General features: G+C 34.8%; 1 protein-coding gene across 2 annotated transcripts in view; it reads left to right on the plus strand.

Annotated features, from left to right (window-relative positions):
* The window catches only part of SEC24A (SEC24 homolog A, COPII coat complex component), a 73,806-nt gene that overhangs the window by 19,734 nt on the left and 26,941 nt on the right, over window positions 1-27,131 (plus strand). For both annotated transcript variants that reach the window (XM_070374363.1, XM_005890406.2), the window contains exons 2-11: window positions 7,061-7,543; window positions 11,942-12,112; window positions 14,035-14,112; window positions 14,657-14,823; window positions 15,087-15,259; window positions 16,203-16,305; window positions 17,377-17,503; window positions 19,139-19,248; window positions 22,326-22,438; window positions 23,899-24,017. In XM_070374363.1, coding sequence (XP_070230464.1) covers window positions 7,061-7,543; window positions 11,942-12,112; window positions 14,035-14,112; window positions 14,657-14,823; window positions 15,087-15,259; window positions 16,203-16,305; window positions 17,377-17,503; window positions 19,139-19,248; window positions 22,326-22,438; window positions 23,899-24,017 — 1,644 coding nt within the window. The remainder of the gene's footprint in view (window positions 1-7,060; window positions 7,544-11,941; window positions 12,113-14,034; window positions 14,113-14,656; window positions 14,824-15,086; window positions 15,260-16,202; window positions 16,306-17,376; window positions 17,504-19,138; window positions 19,249-22,325; window positions 22,439-23,898; window positions 24,018-27,131) is intronic.

A 27,131-nucleotide genomic window follows, 5' to 3' on the forward strand; every position in this document is an offset into this window, starting at 1 on the left:
TCATATATTAATATTTCATCGTGATTAGATTTAGACTATGCACTTTAGCAGGACAGAAAAGATGTTGTATTCTCATCACATCCCATTAGGTGGCACATGATTTCATTTTCCCCCATTATTGGTGATGTTCACTTTGATCACTTGATTAGAAGGGTGTCTGCCAAGCTTCTTCACAGTCATGTTGCTCCTCTTTTGTAATTGAAAAGTATTTGGGGAAATGTAGTTTGAGACTTTGTAAATATCTCATTCCTTGTTAGAATTTTAATTTATTCATTTATTTTATTGGTGTGGACTATTCCAGTGTGGTGTTGTTGTCCAACCTTCTTGACCCCATGGACTGCAGCACCTCAGGCCTCTCTGTCCCTCACTATCTCCCAAAGTTTGCCTAAGTTCATGTCCATTGCATCAGTGATGTTATCCAGCCATTTCATCCTCTGATGCCCTCTTGTTTTGCCCTCAATCTTTCCAGTATCAAAGAAGTACCACTTTTCCAATGAGTCGACTGTTCACATCAGATGACTGAAATACTGGAGTTTCAGCTTCAGCCTCAGACCTTCCAATGTGTATTCAGGGTTGATTTCCCTTAAGATTGACTGGTTTGATCTCCTTGCTGTCCAAGGGACTGTCAGGAGCCTTCTCCAGCATGATAGTGCGAAGGTATCAGTTCTTCGGCACTCTGCCTTCTTTACAGTCCACCTCTCGCAGCTGTCATGACCACTGGGAAGACAGCCTTGACTATACGGACTTTTGTTGGCAGAGTGATGTCTCTGCTTTTCAACACACTGTCGAGGTTTGTCTTAGCTTTCTTGCCAAGAAGCCAATGTCTTCTGATTTCATGAATTCAGTGATTTCAGTGGGTTATAACCTATTACCATCATTGTTTATACTGATGCTTCTCTTATCTCTGGTTTGGCCTGTGGGTGCTCTTTCAGGCTGTCTTCGTGTATCCACTTGTCATGTGTCATCATTCTTGGGCACTTTCTTGCTTTCTGGCTCAGTAAGGTGTTGCAGGCTCATCTTGTACTTTTCAAGCTCATGAATCAGCCATGATTCCTTTTAGTGGAGAATAGTACTTAGAAACCAAGAAGACAAATACTGAGAGATCAGTGCTATTAGAATGTCTCTGCTCTCAGTCTCAGCAGACGGAGCTAGGGAATCTTTACTATATACACATTGAAGTCCATGAGTTTCAATTGTAATCTCTGTTGTAGTCCCACTACCATTGGATTCATTCTCTTTTTCCCTTTTCTATATTTGTGACTTCCTTCTCTGAGAGTAAGAGACCTTACTTCCATTATCTTATATATATTTATTTGATCAGTTCCACTGTATGCAAAGAGCTAACTATTGGAAAAGACTCTGATGCTGGGAAAGATTGAGGACAGGAGAAGGGGACAGCAGAGGATGATGGCTTCATCGACTCAGTAGACGTGAGTTTGAGCAAACTGAGAGATAGTGAAGGACAGGGAAGCCTGGCATGCTGCAATTCATGGGATTGCAGTCAGACATGACTTAGTAACTGAACAACAAAAACAAGGGTATGTAACCATTCTGTCATTGCTTGTGCTGCCCCCTTACTCTACTCCAGTTTCCACATATGCAAATGCTTACCTCGCCTAATGTTTTAGGACTGAATTTTTCAGGAAAGGGCTTGTGTTTTTTTTGGTATTTTTTAAAAGTTTATTTAGAAGTTTTGCTCACAAGAATATGCAACATTATGGTGCTGTATTGTGGAAAATTTTCTTTACCTTTAAGAGATTCCATCATGTGATCACTATAGTAATTGAAATTATCCTTTATTAGATTCTCACTTTTCCCCAAGTGGTACTTTATTATTCAAAGTACAAGAGTTTCTGTGCTATAATATTTATTCTTGGAGTCATTCAACAAACACATATTGTGCACACATTCAACAAACACAACTATGTAATAGGCACATTTTAGGTGCTGAGAATACAGTAATGAACAAAAGAAATTCCTACCTTCCTGGAGCTTATGTTACAGTGAAGTAGATACTATAAATAAATAACATAGTGTCAGGTAAACACTAGAAAGAAAAATAAGACAGAGTCAGAGGGGAAGAGAATGAAAGAGTTTCTGTTTTAGATGTAGTGTTCAGACAGTGCCTCTGTGAGGAGACTGTGTCTGAGAGAGACTTGAAGGAAGAGATGGAGTGAGATTATATCTGGGGGAAGAGTATTCTTGGTGGAGAAAATAGTGACAAACCCAAAAGTAGAAGCATTTTTAAGCTTGTTGAAGGAGCGTTAAGAAGGTGAATGTGACTGGAGCTGAGTAGAGAGAAAGAGTAGGAAATTATTTGAATAGTAAAAGGCCTTTAGCTATTAAAGTAGAGTAATTGATGTCAGTTGACATAGTGACCTTACCAGAAGCAGTTACAGTCAAAGATTTTGGGTTCTATTATATGTACATATTTAAAAGGGTTTTCAGTCTTAAGTGGAAATTATTAAGTCATTTTAGATTATATGATAAACTGATATAAGGTAGAGTTATAACGGTGTGTGTTTGTTTAGAACTGCAAATCTGTGCCAACTGGGCTTAAATATAGCCCTGCATAGACATCTTTCCAGAATTAGAGATATCGGATTAAAAGACCCCTTGGCCTATATAGATGATCAGATATGATTAACTGAAAGCAAAATCAAATTAGGATGGGAACAGCCTAATAAGAAAAGAACCATGTGTAATTAATATGACACATATAGAACTAATGAATCTGTGGTTCAAGACATTGGCTATTTTCTTGTTTGAGTTGACATAATCTGTTAAACCTAATCTTAAAGGAAAATTGAACTTTATATTAAAATTTGCTGCAAGAACAGGAAAAAACAAATAGAATCAGAAGACTACAGGATACTTACTTCCAGATCAGAAACAACATATGTATTATCCTGGCACTGTTTCATTAAAATGAAATGAATGTTCAATATTTTTTAACAAAGGAAGTCGGAAATGAGACCAGAAGGGAAGCCAGGGACATAGAGGATCTTATAAGCTAAGATAAGGACTTTGGAAGTTTTGAGTAGGAAGTTGATCTGATCCATGTTTTAAAAGGTAATAGGATGTGTAAGGAATAAATCATAGAAGGATAAAAGAAGATTCAAAGGTATCAGCTGATCACGGGCTTTCAGACTTTGAATATAATCTACAATAAGAAATACATTTTAAATAGTGACCCAGTATACGTATTCATATATGTGTATATTTGTAATGAAATCTCACAATACTTAACCTTTATTACATGTGACATCCTGCAATATTTTCCATTCTTAACTGTCTTCTATTTCTTAACTAAAAAGATAGTTTATAGCTTATTGATTTTGTAACTCATTAATTTATCGTACCTACTGTTTGAAACAGTGTTAATCCACTAGGACAAAGCATTATTGTACAATGAGAACGTTGTAGAGACTTGTATGGTGCCTTCTTGTTTGAGAAATAATTTTTGAGGAAAATCTCACCTTATAATTGGGCATTTATGGTACTTTGAATACTTGATGGCCTTTTACTAGTTAGAAGTGAAAGTAAATGTTGTATTCATAGTAATTTACAAATTGCGGAATCCCTAGCAGCAAGTTAACTACATTTAATTGAAAGGAAGATGGTGGCTCAGATGGTAAAAGCATCTGCCTACAATGCGGGAAACCCAGATTTGATCCCTGGAGAAGGCAATGGCACCCCACTCCAGTACTCTCGTCTGGAAAATCCCATGGACTGAGGAACCTGATAGGCTACAGTCCATGGGGTCATAAGGAGTCGGACACGACTGAGCGACTTCACTTCACCTTTACAAAAAAAGTATGAAATTTGATTGGAAGATAAAAAACAGTTTTGAATAAATGGAGAGACATATCATGTTTATGAGAGAAAGAAAGTTGTTTTTGTGTGTGTGTGTGACTGTTGCACAGCTTGCGGTTTCTTAGTTTCTCAGCCAGGGATCAAACCCTGGCCCTCTGCAGTGAAAGCATGGACTCCTAACCAATGGACTGTCAGAGAATTCCTGAAAGAAAGATTTTCTATCGTAAAATGTCAAACAATCCAAAATAAATACATAAATCAAATATATTTCCTAAGGATTTCACTTTTTTGTGTGTGGGAGACTGCAAAAAGTGGTCTTATACTTTTTTGTTATGTCTGAAAATTTTCCTAATCAAAAGATTTGTGGAAGAAAGATATTACACTTCTTTCTTTATAACTTCCTTTTTCTCAGTATTCTTTTCTTAAATGTTTTATTTATTAATTTTTGACTGTACTGGATCTTTGTTGCTACAAGAGGGTTTTCTCTAGTTGCAGTGAGCATGGGCTACTCTCTCGTTGTGATGTGTGGGCTTCTTCATTTCGGCCGTTTTGGTTTTTCTTGTTGCAAAGCGCAGGCTCCAGGATGCAGTCTCAGCAGTTGTGGCACACAGGCTTCATTGCTCCTCAGGATGTGGAATCTTCCCGCACCAGAGGTCAAACATATGTCCCCTGCATTGGCAGGCAGATTCTTAACCAGTGGACCACCAGGGAAGTTCTTAGTATTCTTTTTGTAGTTTATCTAAATTGGTAGATGTACATCTGATTTATTCATTTTATTGATAATTAGTCTGTTTTATGAATAATCTACAATTTACTCAGTCTCCTGCTGATGAATATTTAATTTGTTTCCAATTTTTCAGTATTATAAACAATTAGGCGCCTAACACATGTGGATCTGTTTCTTTTGTTCTGAAAGAATACCTGTATTTTTAAAAATTTTTTTGGCAGAGTAATGCATATAGATGGTGATTGCAGCCATGAAATTAAAAGACGCTTACTCCTTGGAAGGAAAGTTGTGACCAACCTAGACAGCATATTCAAAAGCAGAGACATTACTTTGCCAACAAAGGTCCATCTAGTCAAGGCTATGGTTTTTCCAGTAGTCATGTATGGATGTGAGAGTTGGACTATAAAGAAAGCTGAGTGCAGAAGAATTGATGCTTTTGAACTGAGGTGTTGGAGAAGACTCTTGAGAGTCCCTTGGACTGCAAAGAGATCCAACCAGTCCATCCTAAAGGAAATCAGTCCTGGGTGTTCATTGGAAGGACTGATGTTGAGGCTGCAACCTCAACATCAGTATTTTGGCCACCTGATGCGAAGAGCTGGCACATTTGAAAAGACCCTGATGCTGGGAAAGATCGAAGGCAGGAGGAAAAGGGGATGACAGAGGATGAGATAGTTAGATGGCATCACCAACTCAATGGACATGAGTTTGGGTAAACTCTGAGAGTTGGTGATGGACAGGGAGGCCTGGCGTGCTGCGGTTCATGGGGTCACAAAGAGTCGGACACAACTGAGCGACTGAACTGAACTGAACTGAATGCATATAGACTAGCGTTCCCCAGATACATATTACTTATGTGTATATGCTTTTGTAGGCTTCCCAGTCCTACCTCTCCTTCTATATATATATACTTGTGTATGTTTGTGTAAGTATTGTGTAATTGATGAAAAGGTTTGAGTTAAACTAATGGTATTTGTACGTTGGTTGCATGGATTGAGGTGGTATGATCGGAAGATAAGTATTTTTTTGTTATATCTCTTAAAGGTAAAGAGTCCCCAAGTGTTAGTTTTGTATGAGTGCCATCTTTTAAAAAATATGCATCTTAATAATTTCTTTTCATTTTCTAGTTTTATGGGCAGAAATGACAATATATTCCTGAGAAGTGGTGGTTCTAGAGATTAATTTTTTTTTATATATAACAGTTTTAAAATGTACAGTCAGGACTTCCATAATGGTCCAGTGGCTAAGAATCTGCCTGCCAATACAGGGGACATGAGTTCCATCCCTGGTCCTGGAAGATGTGGAATCTTCAGAGCAACTAAAAGCAACTGAAGCCCACGTGCCCTAGAGCCCATGTTCTGCAGCAAGAGAAACCGCCACAACGAGAAGCCCACATCCTGCAGCTAGAGAGTTGCCTTGGCTTGTGTGCAGCAGTGAAGACCCAGTGCAGCCAAAAATAAAATGAAAAAAAAGTTTTTTTAAATGTATAGTTCAATGATTTTTTTAGTGTACTTACTAAAAATTGCAGCCATCACTACAACCAACTTTAAAACCCAGAGGGATGGGATGGGGAAGGTAGTGGGAGGGGGGTTCAGATGGGGAACACATGTAAACCCATGGCGGATTCATATCAATGTATGGCAAAAACCACTACAATGTTACAAAGTAATTAACGTCCAACTAAAATAAATAAATTTAAAAATAGATAAATATATAAAATAAAATATCTTTATCACCCCAAAAAAGAAACCCCATACCCATTAGCGGTTACTATTTATTCCCTCTTCCAGCTGTTGTAACCACAAATCTACCTCTGTGTCTTGGGGTTTTCCTGTTCTGGACATTTTATATAAATGATTTGTGCAGCGTATGGTCTTTTGTGAGTAGTGCCTTTCACTTAGTATAACGTTTTCAAGGTTCATCTGTGTTACAGCATGCCATTAGTACTTCATTCCTTTTTATGACCAAGTAATATTCCATTGTATAGTTAAGCCCCTTTTGTTTATCTTCAGTAGTTAGTAGACATTTGGATGTTTCTCCTTGTGGGCTATTAAAAATAATAATATTGTCAACATTTGTCTACAAGTTTTTATGGAGACCAAGAGTGGAATTGCTGGATTATATGATATCTATGTTTAACATTTTGAAGAACTGCCAGATTATTTTCCCGTGCACTTGCACTGTTTTACATTTCCACTAGCAAAGTATGAGGCTTCCAGTTTTTCCACATCCTTGTCAACGTTTATTATTTGCCATCTTCTTTTTAACCATCCTAGTGTAAGTGGTATCTCATTGTAGTTTTGATTTGCACTTCTCTTATGACTAATAATGTTGAACATTTTGCCATTTGTTTATGTCTTTGGAAGTATATTTGAATACTATTTAAAGCTTTTGCTCATTTTTAATTAGGTTATTTGTCTTTTTGTTGTTGAGTTGTATGAGTACCATATATTTTACTATATGTTTTTAAGTATTGCTTTGTTTGTCTGTAAGACTAATTTTTCCTGCTCTTATTGGAAGGTCCTGTCCAGAATGCCCTGATGTCTTCACAAGTGTCAGTGAGCCAAGGGTATAATTCTCAGCTTCCAGGATCCTACCCTCATCTAATACCAGCAAAGACCTTGAATCCAGTCTCCGGACAGTCTAACTCTGGTGGTTCCCAGACTGTTTCTCCATTAAGTAATTATCAGGGACCTGGACAAGCTCTTTATGGACCACCTGTGGCCTCTCATCCAGTGACACCTTCACTCCGTAGTGGTCCTAGTCCCCAAATGCCACTACCTACTTCTCAGAACCCAGCTGCTACACCAATGCCTTCTGGTAGCTTTCTTCCTGGAGCCAGTGTATCATCACCTTCGAATTGGCAGTATAACTATTTGTCACAGACAAACCATTGTCCTCGTGCGTCATCCCAACCAACCATGACTGGGAATACAAATTTGATGAGTCCTCAATATGTTTCTTCTGGAGATTCTTCACTTCAAAACAACATCATAAAATCAGGTAGAGTTCTTATAGGAGTGCTAGAAATGGGAAATTTTTGCTTATTTTAAATGTTTAAATTACTATTTTAGTCTTAAAATCATATGGAAGACTTTATTTTTTTGATCACTTAATCTTTAGATTATTTCTGTAACTTTTGGGTTAAGTTAAAATCATGATTGTTTCTGCTTTGCTTCTTTCCTTTGAAGGTATTATCTGAGTTTCTTTGGGTCACCCATGATATTTTAGGGTTTCAGGTATACGTGCAGAATCACTTCCTTGAGGACTGGCCAATACTTACATTAGCAAGGTTCCATCTTGTATTCTAGGGAAGCTCAGTCCCTGTGGTCTCTCTTTGGACTTGATCTAAGGCTTGGCTTATCTATTTGTTAGGGCACAGACAATTTTTGACTCCAGAAATCCAAGAATCCTGGAGGGGCAGTGAAAACAGACTTACTTTTGGAGCGAGGAGTTCTATTGAGCACATCTGTGGTCAGAAAGCCATGCACAGAGGTTTATCCCTGTGTTTTTTTCCTAAGGTTTTATAGCTTTAGTTCCTATGTTTAGGTGTTTGATCAATTTTGAGTTAATTTTTGTACATGGTGTTTTTAGTGAAAGTTGCTCAGTCATGTCTGACTCCTTGTGACTCCATGGACTGTATAGTCCTTGGAATTCTCCAGGGCAGAATACTGAAATGGGTAGCCTTTGCCTTCTCCAGGGGATCTTCCCAACCCAGGGATCGAACCCAGGTCTCCTGCATTGCAGGCGGATTCTTCACCAGCTGAGCCACAAGGGAAGCCCAAGAGTACTGGAATGGGTAGCCTGTCCCTTCTTCAGGGGATCTTCCCGACCCAGGAATTGAACCAGGGTCTCCTGAAATGCAGGCGGATTCTTTACCAACTGAGCTATCAGGGAAGCCCATATGGTGTTAGTAGGTAGGGATTTAACTTTATTCTTGTGCACGTGGATATATAGTTGTCCTAGGACTTTTTGATTGAAAGTGTGTTCTTCCTCCCATCAAATGATCTTGGCACCCTTGTTAAAAATAAAGATTATGTTGATCATAAATGTAGGATTTATTTCTGGACTTTGAATTCTGTTCCATTGATCTGTGTGTCTATTTTTATACTGTTATCAAACATCTTGATTACTGTAGCTTTATGGTAAGCTTTGAGTTTGGAAATATTGACTCCTCCAACTATTTTTTTTCCCCAAGATTGTCCTGTCTGTCCTCAGTCCCTTGGATTTCCTTAAGAATTTTAGGATCAGCTTGTAAATTTTTGGAAAAAAAAAAAAAAAAAGATAGCTGTGATTTTGATAGAGATTGTTCTGAATCTGTACATCAATTTGAGAAGAAAGCTATGTATTCTTGGACTCACTTTGATCATTAAATCTTTTTAACCTCATTGTTTGGTCATATGTGGTTCAAAAGTAGGTTCATTTAACCATTTCACTATTCCTTTTTCTTTTTTTTTACTATTCCTTTTTTGCTATTAATTCAGATTCTGTATTGGGATCTGCAGATTGATTTTGTTCAGCAGATATCCTCAAGGAAATGAACTAGTAAAAGTTTTCAAGTGAAATGGTATTATCAGTTGTTACCTTTTTATGTTAATATGTATTTCTGCATCTAGATACTACATGTACTTCATGCATTTTATAGTTTGTTAACTGCTGAATCTATTTTTCTTAGCCTCTTGACTAGCCACTAACCTTGGTGAATGCATTTTGGTCTTGTAAAGATTAAGGGTGCCTCTAGAAACTTGGTTTCTTTGGAGAGATCTTCTGACCCATCATTGTTAGAACCAAAATCCTTGTGATTATTTGTATTCTTATTTATTTGACACTGTGAGTGAGCATTAATCATTTGAAATTAATGAATGTTCACTTCTTTATTAAGAATTGTAGATAACATTTATTGAATATTTGTTATTTTCCAGCATTTTACCAAACTTGAATGTGTGTTATCTTATTTAATTTTTATAGCAGTATGTTTTACAGATAAGAAATATGAGGCTTGAATAATTTGCCCAAAGCCACAAGAAAATAGGTTAGGAAAAAGTACTATTTAAAAACTATCTGGGGGACTCCCTGGTGGTCTAGCGGCTAACATTCCATGTCCCCGGTGCAGGGGACCCACACTCAATCCCTGGTCAGGGAAATACCACAGCTAAAGACTTCACATGCTGCAGCTAAGACCTAATGCAGCCAAATAAATAAATATTTTAAAAACAAATAAATAAAAACTATTTGGAAATAAGTGTAGCCTCTCATTAAAAAGCATGTGATCAATAATCTGAAATTTTTTTTAGCTATAACAGAAGGTAGACCACCCTGAAGTGCCCCCAGGTAGAGCACCTTGATTATAGCACAGATGTGGTGACAGAGATGTAAGGAAGTGCCAAAATTTAGGAAGATTTCTGTGTAAAAGAAGCATATGACTGCTTAAAGAACTCTATAACTGCTCTTCTCTTTTCTTAATGAGACCTCAAAAAATTCCCTGATTTTTACCTCTGTTTTTTCATCATTGTTGGTAGGTGCCTGATTGTCGGATCTCAAAATTGTGTCTACGTTATGTAAAGTATATAGTTCACATATTAAAATTCTCTAACTTTTTCTTTTCTTATAGGCCACCTTTTAGCATGTAATTAGTTTTAGAGATCTCAGGAGCCAGATTCTGAAACTCTAGCTATTGGTGTTCTAAATAAGAGTCATTCAGCGTGAAAAAATAATGTCTATTTTATGAAACGTAGCTTATTCTGGATTCAACAGTATTCCTCTTAAGCTGTGAAAAAATGTCAATAAGCTCACATGTGTTTTGTTAAATATTAGGTTGTTACATCTTTGTAGCCAGATGTATCATACATTCTTGTTCATGCTGAGTTGGAAATGTACCTTGCCCTTTTGTTCCTTTGACTGGTCTCTATTCTTCGATAAGGGAGTTCCATGGCAGTAATCTTTATCTTCACTTTTGAGAACAGGGCACTGACTAGTTTTGTTGGAAGATCATTTTTCAGTTTGGTTCCTGAGTTGGGAACATCCCCTGGAGAAGGGAATGGCTACCCACTCCAGCATTCTTGCTTGGAGAAACCCATGGACAGAGGAGGCTGGCGGGCTCCAGTCCATGGGGTCACAAAGAGTTGGACATGACTGAAGCGACTTAGCACTGGGGAATTCAACAATGTTGAAGAGACACTGAAAATTTTCATATTTGGTGTCCTTATTCCTTCAATTTTATAAAACACAGAATATATTAAATTCAGAGGATAAAAAAAGTATTATAATGAAAAATTAAATCACATGTATTTAATTAGTAGAATTTTATCTACTTTGTAGACTGTTGCTCCTTTTTGGCAAATGAGAAGTTGGTTGTGGGTTTTGGAACTTTCCATATCACACAGAATTTCCTCAAGAGTAGAACTTACTATCCTAAAAGAAAATTGGTAAAATTGAGGCAGTGAGATACTGGTAGATACAAGGACAAATGCCATGATGTTTTTTAGTTTAGTTTGATGGATACTTTTAAGCATCTTGGATAGCAGTGTTTCATAAGGTTTATACATAAACTTTGGATCATTTCCTGATTTTTAAGCCTACGGAGTATTCTTAATATAGGAGTAAGTCATTATTGAAAGTAACCTGCTTTTATTTATTACTAGGTAAACACTAAACAGTGTATACATTTATTATCTAATATTAACAGGTTATACCACCAATAAAAATGAACCAAAATGAAATAAAACTTGGAGAATTTAGGATAACCAGAATACTTCGTAGTTTTAGAAAGCTATCTAACCCTAATTGATGGTAATCGAATGGGCTATATTGATAAGTACTCCATAGAATTTTATTCATGTTTATTTCTACTGCAGTATTTGACATGGCTTGTTGAAGCTCTGTGACCAGTTAATGAAGAATTAAGCAGTAAACAGGGCATTGTGTCTACTCTGTGAGTGATTTGGTCCTGACTTTATATTGCTTTAACAATTGACAGGAAAGAGTTATAGTGGCCTCCCAGGTGGCGCAGTGGTAAAGAATTTGCCTGCCAGTGAAGGAGACACAGGAGACTCGGGTTTCGATTCCTCAGTTGGAAAGATCCCCTGGGATAGGAAATGGCAACCCACTCCAGTATTCTTGCCTGGAGAATTCCATGAACTACAGTCTATAGGATTACAAAGAGTGACACAGCTGAGCGACTGAGTGCATGCGTGCACACACACACACACACGTAACACACAAGAATTATGGTAGGAAAGATTTGGAAATGTGTAAAGTAATCTGGGAAGTTAACTTATTTGTAGTAATTTGTTGGTTTATAATGAAAATATAAATTTGGAAGTTATTTAGATTTGGTGAAAGGCTGTTTGGGCCTTTTTCTTAAGTTCTTAAGTGACGTGTGAAAAACCGTTGTTTCCATAGGGTCTGCACTGCCCTTAGCGAATCCACCTCTGCCTGCTACTTTTCAACCAGGAGCTCCTCTTGGCCCCCCTCCAACTGGAGGACCACCTCCAGTGAGGGCCCTTACTCCTCAGAAATTGACACCTAGAACTGTGCCCCAGCCCTCATTTAATTCAACTAGCAACCAAGAAGGTAAGCAGGACAAAAACCAAGTCAACTCCTAAAGTTTTGACTCAGGGTGGAAGGATTAATATTATCTGAATTCTGTGCATTTAAGCCATATTTTTTCAGAAAATCTGGTTGTTTTGGTTTGAGATGCCCCTTAGGAATTTAGGGTTTAAAAAAATTACTCAGTTTTCCTTTTCTGTATTCTGGGCTGTGGACTAGCCTTTGGGATCACTGTTAACTTTTCTTGTTACTGTGCAGATTTTAAAAATCATGGCTATAAAGTTATGTATCTCTTGGTAGAGGGAGGTGAGAGGGGGACTTTTGCTTTTCTGGACATGATGTTGAAGCTATATTTTTAATACATCGGTCTTTTTTTGTGGAAGCAGGTTTTTGATTGCCACCGTTACTGTTAACAAACTGCCACTATTAACAAGCATTTATAAGCCTAAATAAAAAGTAAAATGTAAAAACATTTTCATGTTTTATAGTTTTAAACCAGTATCTTCAGATGTAACTTTAAAATACAAGTTTATTAACTTAAAATGTTTTGTAAAGTAAGAAATTGGATTTTAGGAATAATATAACCATTGTAACAAGATTGGAAATAGGAAAACAGATGAAGGAGGGGAAAAGCCACTGCCCATATTCTATGACTCAGTACAATCAATATTATCATTTTTGTATGTTCTTCTACCATTTCCTGTTTTTAGTATTGTTAGTAGGGGAAAAAAACTGACCTGTGTATAATTTGAAAAGGATCGTGTTAACAGTAACAAAATGATAAAGTAGTGTCTTACATGATAATTTTGAAAATCAAGCTAAAATAAGTATTTAAACTTTTAGCCAACTAAAAATATGCTCAGGGCTTTCCTGGTGGCTCAGTGGTAAAGAATCTACCTGCCAATGCAGCAGACATGGGTTTGATCTCTTGGCTGGAAAGATCCCGCATGCCACACAGCAACCAAACCTGTGCACCATAACTACTGAGCCTGTGCTCTAGAGCACGGGACCTGCAGCTGCTGAGCCCGCATGCCGCAGTTACTGAAGCCCACGCACCCCAGAGCCCATTTTCTGCACAAGAGTAGCCACTGCAGTGAGAAGCCCTCACAGAGCACCTGGAGAGTAGCCCCTGCTTGCTGCAATTAACTAAGACCCAGCACAGCCAAAAGTAAATAAATAAAATAAAAATATGTTCAGTGTTTTTGTTTGTTTCTACAAGATTACCAAGATTTTCTATTAATATATCAACTCATGGGTAAAGTCGTGGTGGTCTTGAGAATTGGAAAAGAGTTACTAACTTTATTGAAATCATTAAACTTATCTATTTGGTATTAAAATGACTGTTTAAAGTTAACACATTTATTTGTAGGTGCTAGAGGTGATGCTATTCACTGATTTGATTTCTTCTATACCTGAATTAGAGCTAATAAATTTTAGTGATAAATTATTATTATTAGTTTGCTGGACTAAAGCAATTGTTCTAATTACTATATATCACTTTAAAGTTAATTCTAGATTCTACTCTGTTCTGTATTTTTTTTTTTAAAGGTTTTTACCCTCATAAATAGTGTATCTCATCCTTATTTATCCTCATTCTTCAATAGTATTGATTTTGGTGACTTAGTGTAGTGTGTACTGCTCCTTAGAAGTTTTTAATGCTGCTCTTGCAACTGGTAAAACTTTCAGATTGTATATAATTTTATAAACTCCACAAAGTACCATTCTTTTTAGAGGTTTATAAAGTTATTTGAAGCTTTTATATATTTTGTATATTTAGAATCTTATATTGTTTGAAATTTTTATTTCAACATGTGACATTTCCTGAGGTGTGGTTTAAGCTATTTGTCTTTTGGAACATTGTTATAAATTTTAAACACTAAATCAGACCTTGCAGAAATTGTAATACTAGTCCTAATTTAAAAATTGTTAATAAACTTCCTCCTTAGGTATTATATCAAATGCCAATAATGGATCTATGGTGGTTCACAATAATTATGATGAAATTGAAGGCGGTGGCTTCTTGGGTGAGATGCTATGAAAGTTTTTTTTTTTTTTTAATATGTTCCTGATAGAAAACAGAGAAGAAAATAATTAGGTCATGCAGTGGTATCTCCTGTTAGCATTTTCTGTCTGTATGGATTTAGGCTTTTTGTTAGGTTCCCCCCCTCTTTAGATTTGGGATTATGGGCTTTATTATTATAATGTTATGACTATAGAATACTTTTATCAGTTAGATCTATTTAAATTTATCCATTTGAACATTTATTATATTTTAATTAAAGTTGTTTTGAATTAAAATTGTAGTCTGAATACAATGTTTAGTATATGACATGAGAGTAAATTAAGTATACTAAACTTAACCTTTGTGTGTTTATAGCTATAGACCACATTAGCTAGATTTTAATCATTGCTCACTTTGTTATTAGTGTTTGTTTTATTTTACAAAATTGATGAGTTAAAGTATTAAGTTACCCGAAGGATTTTGAAGTTACAAATTTAATGGATCTGTGTGTTGATTTAAAATACTATGGAGTGTAAAATAGATCTTAAAAGTTACCTTGTTTCTAGCAACATCACAGCCTACTACTAAGAATCCCACAATGAGCCGAAGTGTTGGATATTCATATCCCTCCTTACCACCCGGTTATCAGAACACAGCACCACCTAGTACAACAGGAGCAGGACTACCACCCTCTTCCTTGAATTACCCAAGTGGTCCACAGGCTTTTACTCAGGTATACTTTTTTTTACAACCTGTATTCTGCTTTTTGATTTAAACTATATTCACCTGAAAACATTTTAGGAAGGTACAATGAACATTTTTTTACCAAATGATAATGATAATGAGTATTTCATAAGACTTTTATCCTGTTACATATCTCCAGAACCAAAAAAATTGGCCAGGAAATCAAGATTACAGTTTTATTATTAATATATGCTTCTCTTTTCAGTGGAAGACATTGTAAAGGCTACTTACTGTGAAGTTATATTTCTTTAGACTCCTTTAGGTGCTAATCATTTAACTTCAAGTATGAGTGGATTAAGCCTACATCCAGAGGGGCTAAGAGTTATCAATCTTCTTCAAGAAAGAAACATGCTTCCATCGACACCTTTGCAGCCTCCAGTTCCAAATTTGCATGAAGATATCCAGAAGCTGAATTGTAACCCAGAGTAAGGCTTCAAACAGTACTTATTGAATATGACATTTTACTTGTTCTAAAAGGCTTCCAGATTTTTTTTGAGCTTTGTGTATTTTGAGCAAGCTATGCAGGTATATTAATTTATGAAAGTAGTCTGCATACACAAAACAGTACTTTGTTAGTTGCTTACTTAATATTTGAAATGTTCTAAGTAAAGAAATAAAGTTGTAATGCCTGATCTGATAGTTGCTCTTATCAACTCTAATGGGACTATGATATTCATTATCATTATGGTGGCTCTATTATATTTTCAAAGTCCGAAGTATGGAGATTTGATTCTATATAATCCTTTATTTGCTATCATTTTAAATTGTTTTTCATAGCAAACATAATTATAGTACGCTTTTCTCTTCTAAATTTGGTTGTGAGTTTAAGTTTATGAAGTTTTTAAGATATGAAGACTTTCTGATAAATTGAATTTGTTATTTTTAAACAGTCTTTTTAGAACCTAATACAAAACTGAACTTTCAGGTAATACACATAACTTTACATTTGCAAATTTGGGTTCAGTTCAGTTCAGTCGCTCAGTCGTGTCCGACTCCCTGCAACCCCATGAACTGCAGCATGCCAGGCCTCCCTGTCTATCACCAACTCCTGGAGTTCACTCAAACTCACATCCATTGAGTCGGTGTAATTCCAATGCAGTCTAGATTTATATAAAGAAAAAGTAAGTCCTTTGATAGTCCAGACTGTCTTATGCACAAGCTGAGAAGAAAGTGTTTTGTTATATAAAATATATTCTTTCTGAATAGGATTTAAACATTTAGAAAGGATAAAATTGGCGACAGCCTGTTGAAATACTTCATTTATAATCTGATCCAGTGTTACAATGTGTACCTTTTAAATCTTCTGAAAATTTTTTGTTCCAAACTAGTCATAGTAATAACTGATAGATGATTTTTACTTTGATACAGGTTATTTCGCTGCACACTGACCAGCATTCCTCAGACTCAGGCCTTACTGAATAAAGCCAAACTTCCTCTGGGACTGCTGCTTCATCCTTTTAAAGACCTAGTGGTATGTTTTATTAGTGAAAGTAAGTGTGGAAAACTATCTTAGTGGTAAGGAATCTTTTACAATAATGCAAGAGTTTTGTTTGAGCTGTCTTTAGAAATTTGACTGTTGATAAATTCCTTTATTTGTATTTCAGTCAAAAAGAGTATTATCAAACACTTTTACAACGAGATAAACATATTGTTGAAAAATTCAGGAGGTTCTGAGTAGGATAGATGTACTGAAGAAAATAAATAAATGAACCATAGTATTTTTTTTAAAGTTGTAAATTGTTTACCCGTTAAAATGCTTTACCCATTCTCCCAGTTCTTTTATTCTTGGAGTAAAGTCTGTTGCTTTGAGAAATTGTTTCTCAAAAAAGGAAGAAAAAAAAAAAGCCTACTTTTGTCCTAAGGCTTTAGGACCTTGACATGTGACCATGTACATTTGAGTTAATCAGTACATAAGTGAAGTGACTTTCCCATAACCAACCTCCTTTTGGTAATAGGATTGTATTGCCTTTATTTTTGATTTTAAGACATTAGATCTTTTAATATGTAGGATAAACTTTAAATAGCATAATTGCCAAGTCAAATAAAACATTTAAATATGATTTAAACCATAACTTACTTTGTGATAGTTCTGAGAACTTAGGAGCCTATTAATGTAACATGAAGAAACTTAATAATTTAATTGATTTTTTTTTAGAATGTCGATCAATCCTTCACCATTCATCTCAGAAATACATTGTAAATTTACTATGTTGATTTTGCAGTGTCAACTTTTTTAAATCAATTTTTATTGGAGTATAGTTGCTTTACAGTGTTGTATATGCGATGTACACTTTTAGTGAGAAAATAAATACTTTTTAAAAGGCAAAATTTAATAAGAATAGTCTTGGGGAAAATCACTAGGTTTTAAAAATCAATACATGTCAACTACATAATATTTTGTGTGGCAGGTTGGACACATTTTTTACCCTAGTTTTTCCTCGAAAATTATAATATTGCAACAGTTGTATGGATTGATTGCTTTACCCTTAGACATGATGATTGCTGTCTTTAATAAATTAGTTGTGTGTTTTTTTTTTTCCAGCAATTGCCTGTGGTTACCTCTAGTACAATTGTGAGATGCCGTTCATGCAGGACATACATCAACCCTTTTGTCAGCTTTCTTGATCAAAGGAGATGGAAATGTAACTTATGTTACCGAGTTAATGATGGTATGTTTTTTAAATTAATATTATTGTATTCATTGTAGGGAAATCGGATAATATAAATGTAAAGTTAAAAAAGCAAAAAAAATTTAAAAAACCTCCTGTCTTATTTATGTGTAATCCTTCCACTCATATATAACTTCTTTTCACTTTTTTTTCAGGCATTTATACTTATATATAAATGATTACATATTTCTTAAGCAAAAAATATGGTAATATTACTTTGATACCATTTTTTTACATTTATTATATTGGGCATATAACAAATGGCATATTTCATGGTATTATTTAAGCCTATAATTTAAGAAATATTTTTATTTAGAAATTGTCCCATGCCTTTTCTCTAGGGTGAAAGAAAATAAGTCCACAGAATAGCTGCCATTAGCTTCATTCACTGCTGTATGAAGGGAGGTGGGCAGTGCTAGAAGGTTAGTTGAATGTAGTTTTTTCAGTAATTGATGAGGAGGAGATATCCTTCAGTAACTGTTTCACTATTTATATATTAAGAAATATCACCTAACAACATTCTATTAGGATTAGAGAAGGAAAAAGGGCATTCTGATATCCACATTGAAAATTAAGTTTTCAATTTTTCTAAAAATCTGTTTAGAAGGAGATTTCATTAAGCATTGGGAAATAGAGGAGCTTCTGAGATTTTTGAAAACCACATTTACTGTTTGTATTTTTAGAGTAGATGAAAATGAGGGTAGAAAAAGAGCATTCTTTTTACTCTGTAATAATTCAGAAAATATATGTATGTATAGTGTTTAGTACATTTAAAATCTTATGTATATGTGCTTTGGTATATGAAGTTAAATTGTAATAAAAGTTGAAGTCACTTTCGTATGCAGCCCAGAGCATTTCATGAACTATAGCTTACCCTTCAGCATATATTGGGATTTGAATTTTTAAACAGTTATTGAGAAGACAGATGCAATGATAATTTAGAAAATATTGGAGCACTAATGTTTTATAAGCAGAAGGCAGCTGATACTCCATAGAGGTCTTAATAACTTTTGAAACTCACCATGCCCCATACCCTGATACCCAAAAAATACTTTGAAGTATTTTTGCCGTAGCTTTCCAGGGGCAACCAGAGTCTGTAAATGACATCAAATGTTAATATCCTTGTACCACTGTGAAATTTAAGACAAAGTTTAGTCTTGCGTTTTAAGAAAATAATGATCACTTAATGAGTTTTTGGGTTTTTTTTTTCACTTAATGAGTTTTTATCATCCTCTTAAACTATTTTAGGAAAGCAGCTTTCCAGGAATTAAGAGAAAAAGGATATTAGAAAATAGGAAAAGTCATAGTACTTGTAAAAGCAAAACATACTTAGTGCTGTTCATTAGGAAGAGAAATTGAATGGAACTCAAAAATAAAGTATATTAACCCAGACTTCCCTGGCAGTCCAGTGGTTAAGACTCTGTGCTTCCATTGCAGGGGGAGCAGGTTCAATCCTGATTGGGATCCACATGCCTCACAGCATGGCCAAGTTAAAAAAAAAAAGTGCATTTAGCTTTTAATATTTAATTTATATTGAATTATATATGAATCCCTAAATTAAGAAAACAGCCAAATGCAAGCTGTATTAAACATAATCCTTTCAGTTTTAACAGCGTATGTTGTTAATTCACATAGTTCCTGAAGAATTCATGTACAACCCTTTGACCAGAGTCTATGGAGAACCTCACAGAAGACCTGAAGTTCAAAATGCTACAATTGAGTTTATGGCTCCATCAGAATACATGGTAAAGTTTCACTTTTTATATAGCATAAATATTTCATAATACTGGGTTTTAAATATACCATGGAGTTCTTTAATAAAATGTTATATTTTTAATTTATAAAAGTTATCCTGTTCATTATAAACATAGTTAATTTGTATATAAGGGTAAGTTTGGAAAGTGAAAGTATATGCAAAGTTCTGTTTATGTTTCTTGGGTATCCATTCAGAAATCTGCATAAAATATTGGGATCATACTAGTATACTTTTAGGTCTCATAGTTTTTTGCTATTATAAATAATAATGTGATGTGTATGCTCTTGTAAGTACTTATACATACACTTGTGTGAGTATCTGAAGTCTTGCATTTGAAAAGATAATAATTATGCCTAATGTTTGATTAGTACTATCCATTTTACAAAGCACATATATCTTTTTGATCATCACAAACAACTCTTAATTAAGCACTGTTCATCCCGTTTTACAGATGTGAAACAGATTTACTTAAGTGACTAGCAATATCCAGAACTTTTGGTTTCTCTTTCTCTATGCAATAATTGCCTCTAAGAAAAGGGAATATGAAGATAAGACTTAATACCAACTTTTAATATTTTATTTTAGTGTATTTTTATGGGATAGTCTCTATCTGGTCAATTGGGGCCATTTTAGTATAGAAATTATGAGGACTCAGTCTGTTTTCACCACATGGGAATTTCAGTATAGAAAACGTTTTTGTGAAACTTAAATGGCTGTTAATAGCTTCCTTTATGTAGCTGTGCCTTTGTTGAATTAAAGCCAAAAAATCAGAAGCATTTATTTTTTTGAATTGGCTTTCTTCCATTTCTTTACCTCTTAGCTTTTGTAAAAATGGCTTCCTTTAAATTTGGAAACTTGCCTAGGTCTGCAAGAGATGTTGCTTCTTCCAGACTTACTTCTTGGACAGCAGATTCTATGAATTTGGCAAGTGATATGTGCAAAAAAATATAAAAGTATACTAGACATCAAGTTCTGAGTGTGATTATTTGATGCTTTTTATTGAATTGACAAATATTTGAGCTTGGAAGTTTAAAATATACTTGTACATTTTTCTGCAATTTTTAAAATATACTTGTACATTTTCTGCAAGTATATACAAAATATACTTGTACATTTTCCTGCAAGTTTAAAATATACTTGTACATTTTTCTGCAACTGGTTGAAATGTGTTGGTTAAATAACCAGCTCAAGTTGACTTGATTTGTCATTTTCAGAACTGTAATTTCTCTAAATTGTGAAATATGATGAAAGCCTATGAAACATGAATATATAGGTTACCAAGTAATCATAATACCACTGTTTCACCACCCAGGTCAAGAAATTGAACATTGCCAAAACTCTCAAAAGGTTTTCTTTTTTTAAAATATTTATTTATTAATTAGGTTGGTGAAAAAGTAATTATGGTTCCAGACCCTGAATTTTAAATCATTTTAACTAGTCTCAACCAGCTCTTTATTAATAAAAATAGGAACTGCTACCACACATTTTTTTCAACAAGAAATAGGTTTGTTTATTCCTGTAGCATAAAAATCCACGCTTCAGGATTCAGCGAACTCTTGGAAAGCATGTTCTGCCTCCTGCTGGTTGTGGAAGCGTTTCCCCTGCAAAAAGTTGTCAAGATACTTGAAGGAGTGGTAGTTGGTTGGCAAGAGGTTGGGTGAATATGGCAGATGAAGCAAAAACTTTGGCCTAATTTGTTCAACTTTTGAGATGTTGATTGTGTGACAGGTGGTTGGGCATTGTTGTGAAGAATTGGGTCCTTTCTTTTGACCAATGCTGGCTGCAGGTGTTGCAATTTTCATTGTATCTCATCGATTTGCTGAGCATACTTCTCAGATCTAATGGTTTTTCTGCAATTCAGAAAGCTGTAGTGGATCAGACTGGCAGCAGACCACCAAATACTGACCAGGACCCTTTATTTCGTGCAAGTTTGGCTTCGGGAAGTGCTTTGGAGCTTCTTCTAGCTCCAACCATTGAACTGATAGTTGCTGGTTGTTGTATACAATCCACTTTTCGTCTCGTCACAATCCAATTGAGAAATGGTTTGTTTTTGTTGCATGGAATAAGAGAAGATGACACTTCAAAATAACAACCTCTTTGATTTGCGGTCAGCTCATGAGGGCACCCACTTACTGAGCTTCTTCACCTTTCCTGTTTGCTTCAAATGCCAAATGACCATAGAATGGTCGACATTGAGCTCTTGGGCAATTTCTCATGTAGTTGTAAGAGGATCAGCTTTGATGATTGCTCTTAGTTGGTTGTGGTCAACTTTCAGTGGTTGGCCACTGTGCTGCTTATCTTCAAGGCTCTCATCTCTTTTGCAAAACTTCTTGAACCACTACTGCACTGTTCGTTCATTAGCAGTTCCTTGGCCAAAGGCATTGTTGATGTTGTGAATTGTCTCTGCTGCTTTATGACCCATTTTGAACTCCAATAAGAAAATTGCATGAATTCACTTTTTGTCTAGTAACAATTTTCATAGTCTAAAATACATACAAAATTGACAATAATTCATTAGCAAAAAATATAAAGCAAGAAATGTGCATTAAAATGATGTGTAACATAACCACATTTACTTAAAAATTTTTCCAATATCAAATGGCAAAGTTCAACAATGCAAAACTATAATTACTTTTGCACCAACCTAATATCTGGCTACACCAGCTCTTAGTTGCATCATGCAGGCTCTTTTAGTTCTGGCATGTGGGATCTAGTTCCCTGACTGTAAATTGAACCCTGGACCCCTGCATTGAGAGCACAGAGTCGTAGCCACTGGACCACCAGGGAGGTCCCCTAAAAGCTTTCTGATTATATGTATTCCCCTTCCTGTCCTAGAAAAAACACTCTTCTAACAGATGACAATCATATTCTCATTTTCCTTTTTCTAAGTATGCATCTGAAAAAAACTTCTTTCTATATTATTTTCTTCATCTATTATTACTATAGTCTCCACTTGATCTGTAAATAAGGTTTATTTTATTGTTTTGCTATATGTAGACATGACAAATGGTAAGTTTAAATTAAATCCTGTTAACTGTATTTAATGAGATCCTTTTTCTCCCTCAGTTACGACCACCTCAACCTCCAGTGTACCTCTTTGTTTTTGATGTGTCTCACAATGCAATTGAAACTGGATACTTGAATTCAGTTTGCCAGAGTTTGTTAGACAATCTGGATTTGTAAGTATCTTAACTCAGGTTAATTTAGAAATAGTGTTTGTATTAATAAAATGAATAAGTAGTTCCAAAATATATTTTAAAAGCTATGTAATTATGTTCTAAAAGTCCACTTAAATCCATAGTTAACTTTAGGTCTCCCTTTCTCTGAGAAATACTAGTTTATTTTTAACCTTTTATTATGGAAAAATTTCAAGGATGTGGTAAATAGAAAGAATATAGTGAAGTTCCAGGCACTTAGCCTCAGGTTCAGTATTTTTAGCGTTCAGCTGTTCTTGCTTCATCTACCCCTGCCCTTCCTTTTTCCCCTAGAGTATTTTAATGCAAATCTCAGTCAGTATATCATTTTACCTAAAAATACGTGGAATTATTTTTAAGCCTAACTAAAATATGAGAATCACATCCAACAAAATTAGCAGTAATTCCGTAATACGATCTTTTTACCTAAAAATACGTGGAATTATTTTTAACCGTAACTAAAATATGGGAATCACATCAAACAAAATTAGCAGTAATTCCATAATATGATATAATATCCAGTTCAATTTTTGTTCCTGGTTGTCTCTAGAATGTTTTTTTATTGTGGGTTTGTTGGAAAAAGAATGTAAACAGTGTCTACACATTGCATTTGCTGGTCCTCTCTCTTAAGCCTCTTAAAACAACTGTACATTAAATGGTTCTTACATGCTTAGTATAACCCATGAAAGCTAGCATGACCTTTCAGTGTAATGAAATACTCTTGTACTCTTGTATGGTAAGGAAGAATTTTCAGGAGCAAGTCTCATCAGAAATGGACTAACTCCCTCAGCTTGGTTGCAGGCATTTTTGTCCTTACCGGCATTTGTGTTTTTAATATTGTAGGTTGTGTATAAGAATTGTTTGTTGATGAGAGGGTTCAATAACTTACCAAGAATGAAAACTAGTTTGTTTTTCCCCTTGTAAAACTAAGGTGTACATATTTAAGTTCTTTAAAATGTCTTTTTGCTGATCTTCTTAAGTGAATGTATTAAGCAGTATAAAAATAAATTTAAGCAATTTTTAAAAAAAGATACACTATGTAAAGCAGTATGTAGCTTTATGCAATATGTAAATTACACTTTAGAGTTGGTATGTGGCAGTTTTTTGAAGTCTTTTTTATAAGTTAAAATCATCTACAGACTTTTGTATATCCTTTCCGTTGTTTTTTATATGTCATTTCCTAAGTGATTGATATAGCTTTATATAGGTATAATGAGTTTTGGATTGTTGTATTATTGTTTGGTTTTGTTGATTATTTGGGTTATGTGTAGTGTTTTCTTTGGAGTAGTATATTTTTCCATGGTGATTAAACACTGCATGGATTAAAAACATTTTTGTTGGGACATTTTCCACAGGACAGAAGCAAATGTTTGTATGTAACTCTTTGCAGATATTTTAGGTATAATATAAAACTTTATAAAATATTCTTCTGAATTTGTTTTTAGGCTTCCTGGCAACACCAGGACAAAAATTGGCTTCATAACATTTGATAGTACAATCCACTTCTACAGTCTTCAAGAAGGTCTCTCTCAACCTCAGATGCTAATAGTTTCAGATATTGAAGGTATATATTATATACTTAAATTAATGAACTGAGGAAATTTTAGTTTTAGAAATATTTCATGATTGTTCAGCCAATTCAGATCACTTGGTATGATTCTACTATATTGAGAAAAACTTTGAGTATATAGTGACAAGATTTTTGGACTTGTGAGAGTTCTTCAGTCAAAGTTCTTATTTTATAGAAGAGGAAACAGAATTATGGCGGTAAAGTGAATTCTGAACAAGGCAACAAAAACAAGTTAATGGCAAATCTCATTCAGGAAGTATTTAAGGATAGACATAGGCCAATGGAACAGAATAGAAGCCCAGAAATAAGCCTTCACATATATGGTAACTTTATTTTTGATAAGGATACCAAGACCATTCAATGGGGAAAAGACAGTTTTTTTAACAAATGGTTCAGAGAAAACTGAGCATGCAAAAGAATGAAGTTAGACCCTTATCTTCAACCATATTAAAAAAAAATTAACTCAGTGGATCAAAGACCTAAACTTAAGAACTGAAACTCTAAGAAAACAGTGGAAAATCTTCATGATATTAGGTTTGGCAGTGATTTCCTGGATATGACACTAAAAGCAGAAGCAACAAAAGAAAAAAATAAATAAATTGGACTTGATCACTGTTAAAAACTTTTGTACATGAAAGAAAACTATCAAGACAGTAAAAAGAAGTACAGAAGTATGGAGAAAACATATGTATATGCAAATTATACATATGATGAAGGATTAATAAAAGAGCTGCTAATGGCTCAGACGGTTAAGAATCTGCTTGCAATACAGGAGACCCGGGTTCAGTCCCTTGGTTGGGAAGATCCCCAGAGAGGGAATGACAACCCACTCCAGTATTCTTGCCTAGAGAATTCCATGGACAGAGGAGCCTGGTGGGCTACAATCCATGGGATCGCAAAGAGTTGGACATGACTGAGTGACTAACAAACATACATACAACTCAGCAATAAATAAACCACAACTCAAAAATGGACAAAGAGCTTGAATAGACAGTTCTCCAAAGAAGATGCACAAATGGTCAGTAAATATACGAAAAAATGCTCAACATCATTAGTCATTAGAGAAATGCAAATCAAAATCACAATGAGATACCACTTAACATCCATTGGAATGGTTATTATTTTTAAAAATGGAAAATAACAAGGGCTGGTAAGGATGTGGAAACTTTGGAGCTGTTGTATATTGCTGGTGGGAATGTAAAATGGTTCAGTGCTATGGAAAACAATTGTACACTTAAAAATGGTTAAGGTGAGGATTTTCCTGGTTGTCCGGTTGTTAAGAATCCATCTGCTGATGCAGGGGACACTGGTCCAGGAAGTTAACACTTGCCGTGGGGCAGCTAAGCCCATGTGCCGCAACTACTGAGCCCACGCTCTGGAGCCCATGAGCCATTGCTACTGAAGCTCGAGTACCCTAGAGCTTGTGCTCTACAACAGGAAAAGCCTCTGCAATGAGAAGCCCGAGCACCACAACTAGAGAGTAACCCTGACTCACGGCAACCAGAGAAAGCCTGTGCAGCCAAAAATAAAGTTAAATAAATAAATGAAAATTTAAAAAAGAATGACAAAAATTTTTATATGGTTATGGTGATAAATTTTGCATATTATATGTATTTATCACAGTTTAAAAAATTAACTCCAAATGGATCATAAATCTGAATATGAGACTGAAACTATAAAACTGTTAGAAAAAAACATAGAAGTGTTTTGTGACCTTGAATTAGGCAGTGATTTCTTAGATATAACACCAAAAGCACAAACGACAAAAGAGAAAATAGGTAAGTTGGGCTTCTTAAAAATTAAAACCTTGGGTAAACAATAAGGTCCTACTGTGTAGCACAAGGAACTGTATTTAATATTCTATGATAAACCATAATGGAAAAGAATATATATTTGTATAACTGAGTCACTTTGCTGTACAGCAGAAATTAGTACAACATTGGAAATCAACTATACTTCAATAAAATAAAAAAATGAAAATGTTTTTAAAAACTAAAGCTTTTTGTGTTTCAAAAGGATATTATCATGAAAGTGAAGACACCTACAGAATGAGAAAAAATATTTGCAAGTCATATATCTGATCAAAATATATATCTAGATCATGCAAGGAACTTCTACAACTTAATAAAAAAGACAACCTAATTAATTAAAAAGTGGGCAAAGGATTTGAATAGCCTTGTCTCTATGGTACACCATATTAAACATTCTGTCTATGCAGTTGGCTGATAAGCCCTTGAAAAGATGCTCATATCATGAGTTACGAGGGAAATGCAAATGAAAACCACAAAGAAATGCCATATCACAGCAGTTAAAAAGAAATCTCAAAACCAGAATTTTCTGATACTCTGAGCATGTCTGAATAACTGGTTAGTTCCATGAGTATTGGTTTGGGGATTACAAATAATAAATATTAATAAATAGGTAAGTTCACAACTATAAAATCTATGAATTATGAGAATTGGCTGTACATCTTTAAAATGCAATAGATGAATAGAGCCCCTCTTCTGTCCTGGTTGTTCCAAATCTCATAACAGAGCAGCCAAGTCAGTCTTTCCCCTTTCCCTTATCTATTCATATTTCTCCAAATACTTATTTGGCATAAAATAAAATTCACATAATAATTCTGATAATGGGCCAAGTTGTGAATTTACTGATATGGTTCAGCCTCTCAATTTTATTAAAGAGCTGATGAATATCCCTTGCTGGGTGTCATATAGCAAAAAATTTTTTAAAGGACAGTAGCAAGTTTTTGCAAGGATATGGAGAAATTGGAGCCCCCATTCACTAGTAGTAGGAATGGAAGATGGTGCTGCCATTAGGGAAAACATTTTGTCAGTTCCTCTAGAAGTTAAACATAGAGTTAACTATTATAACCCAGCAATTTTACTTAATAGGAAGGCAACTATACTTCAATTTTTTAAAATTGTTAATATGAATTATTTAAAATAGTACAGAACATGTCTACCCAAAAATGTGTACATGAATGTTTTTAACAACTCAGCCAAGAAGTGGAAACAACCCAAAATAAACAAAATGTAGGATATTCATATAATGAAATGTTGTTACTCAGCAGTAAAAAAACAACATGGGTGAACCTTGAAAATGTAA

Source organism: Bos mutus, chromosome 7, assembly GCF_027580195.1.
Source record: "Bos mutus isolate GX-2022 chromosome 7, NWIPB_WYAK_1.1, whole genome shotgun sequence".
Classification (NCBI taxonomy): Eukaryota; Metazoa; Chordata; class Mammalia; order Artiodactyla; family Bovidae; genus Bos; species Bos mutus.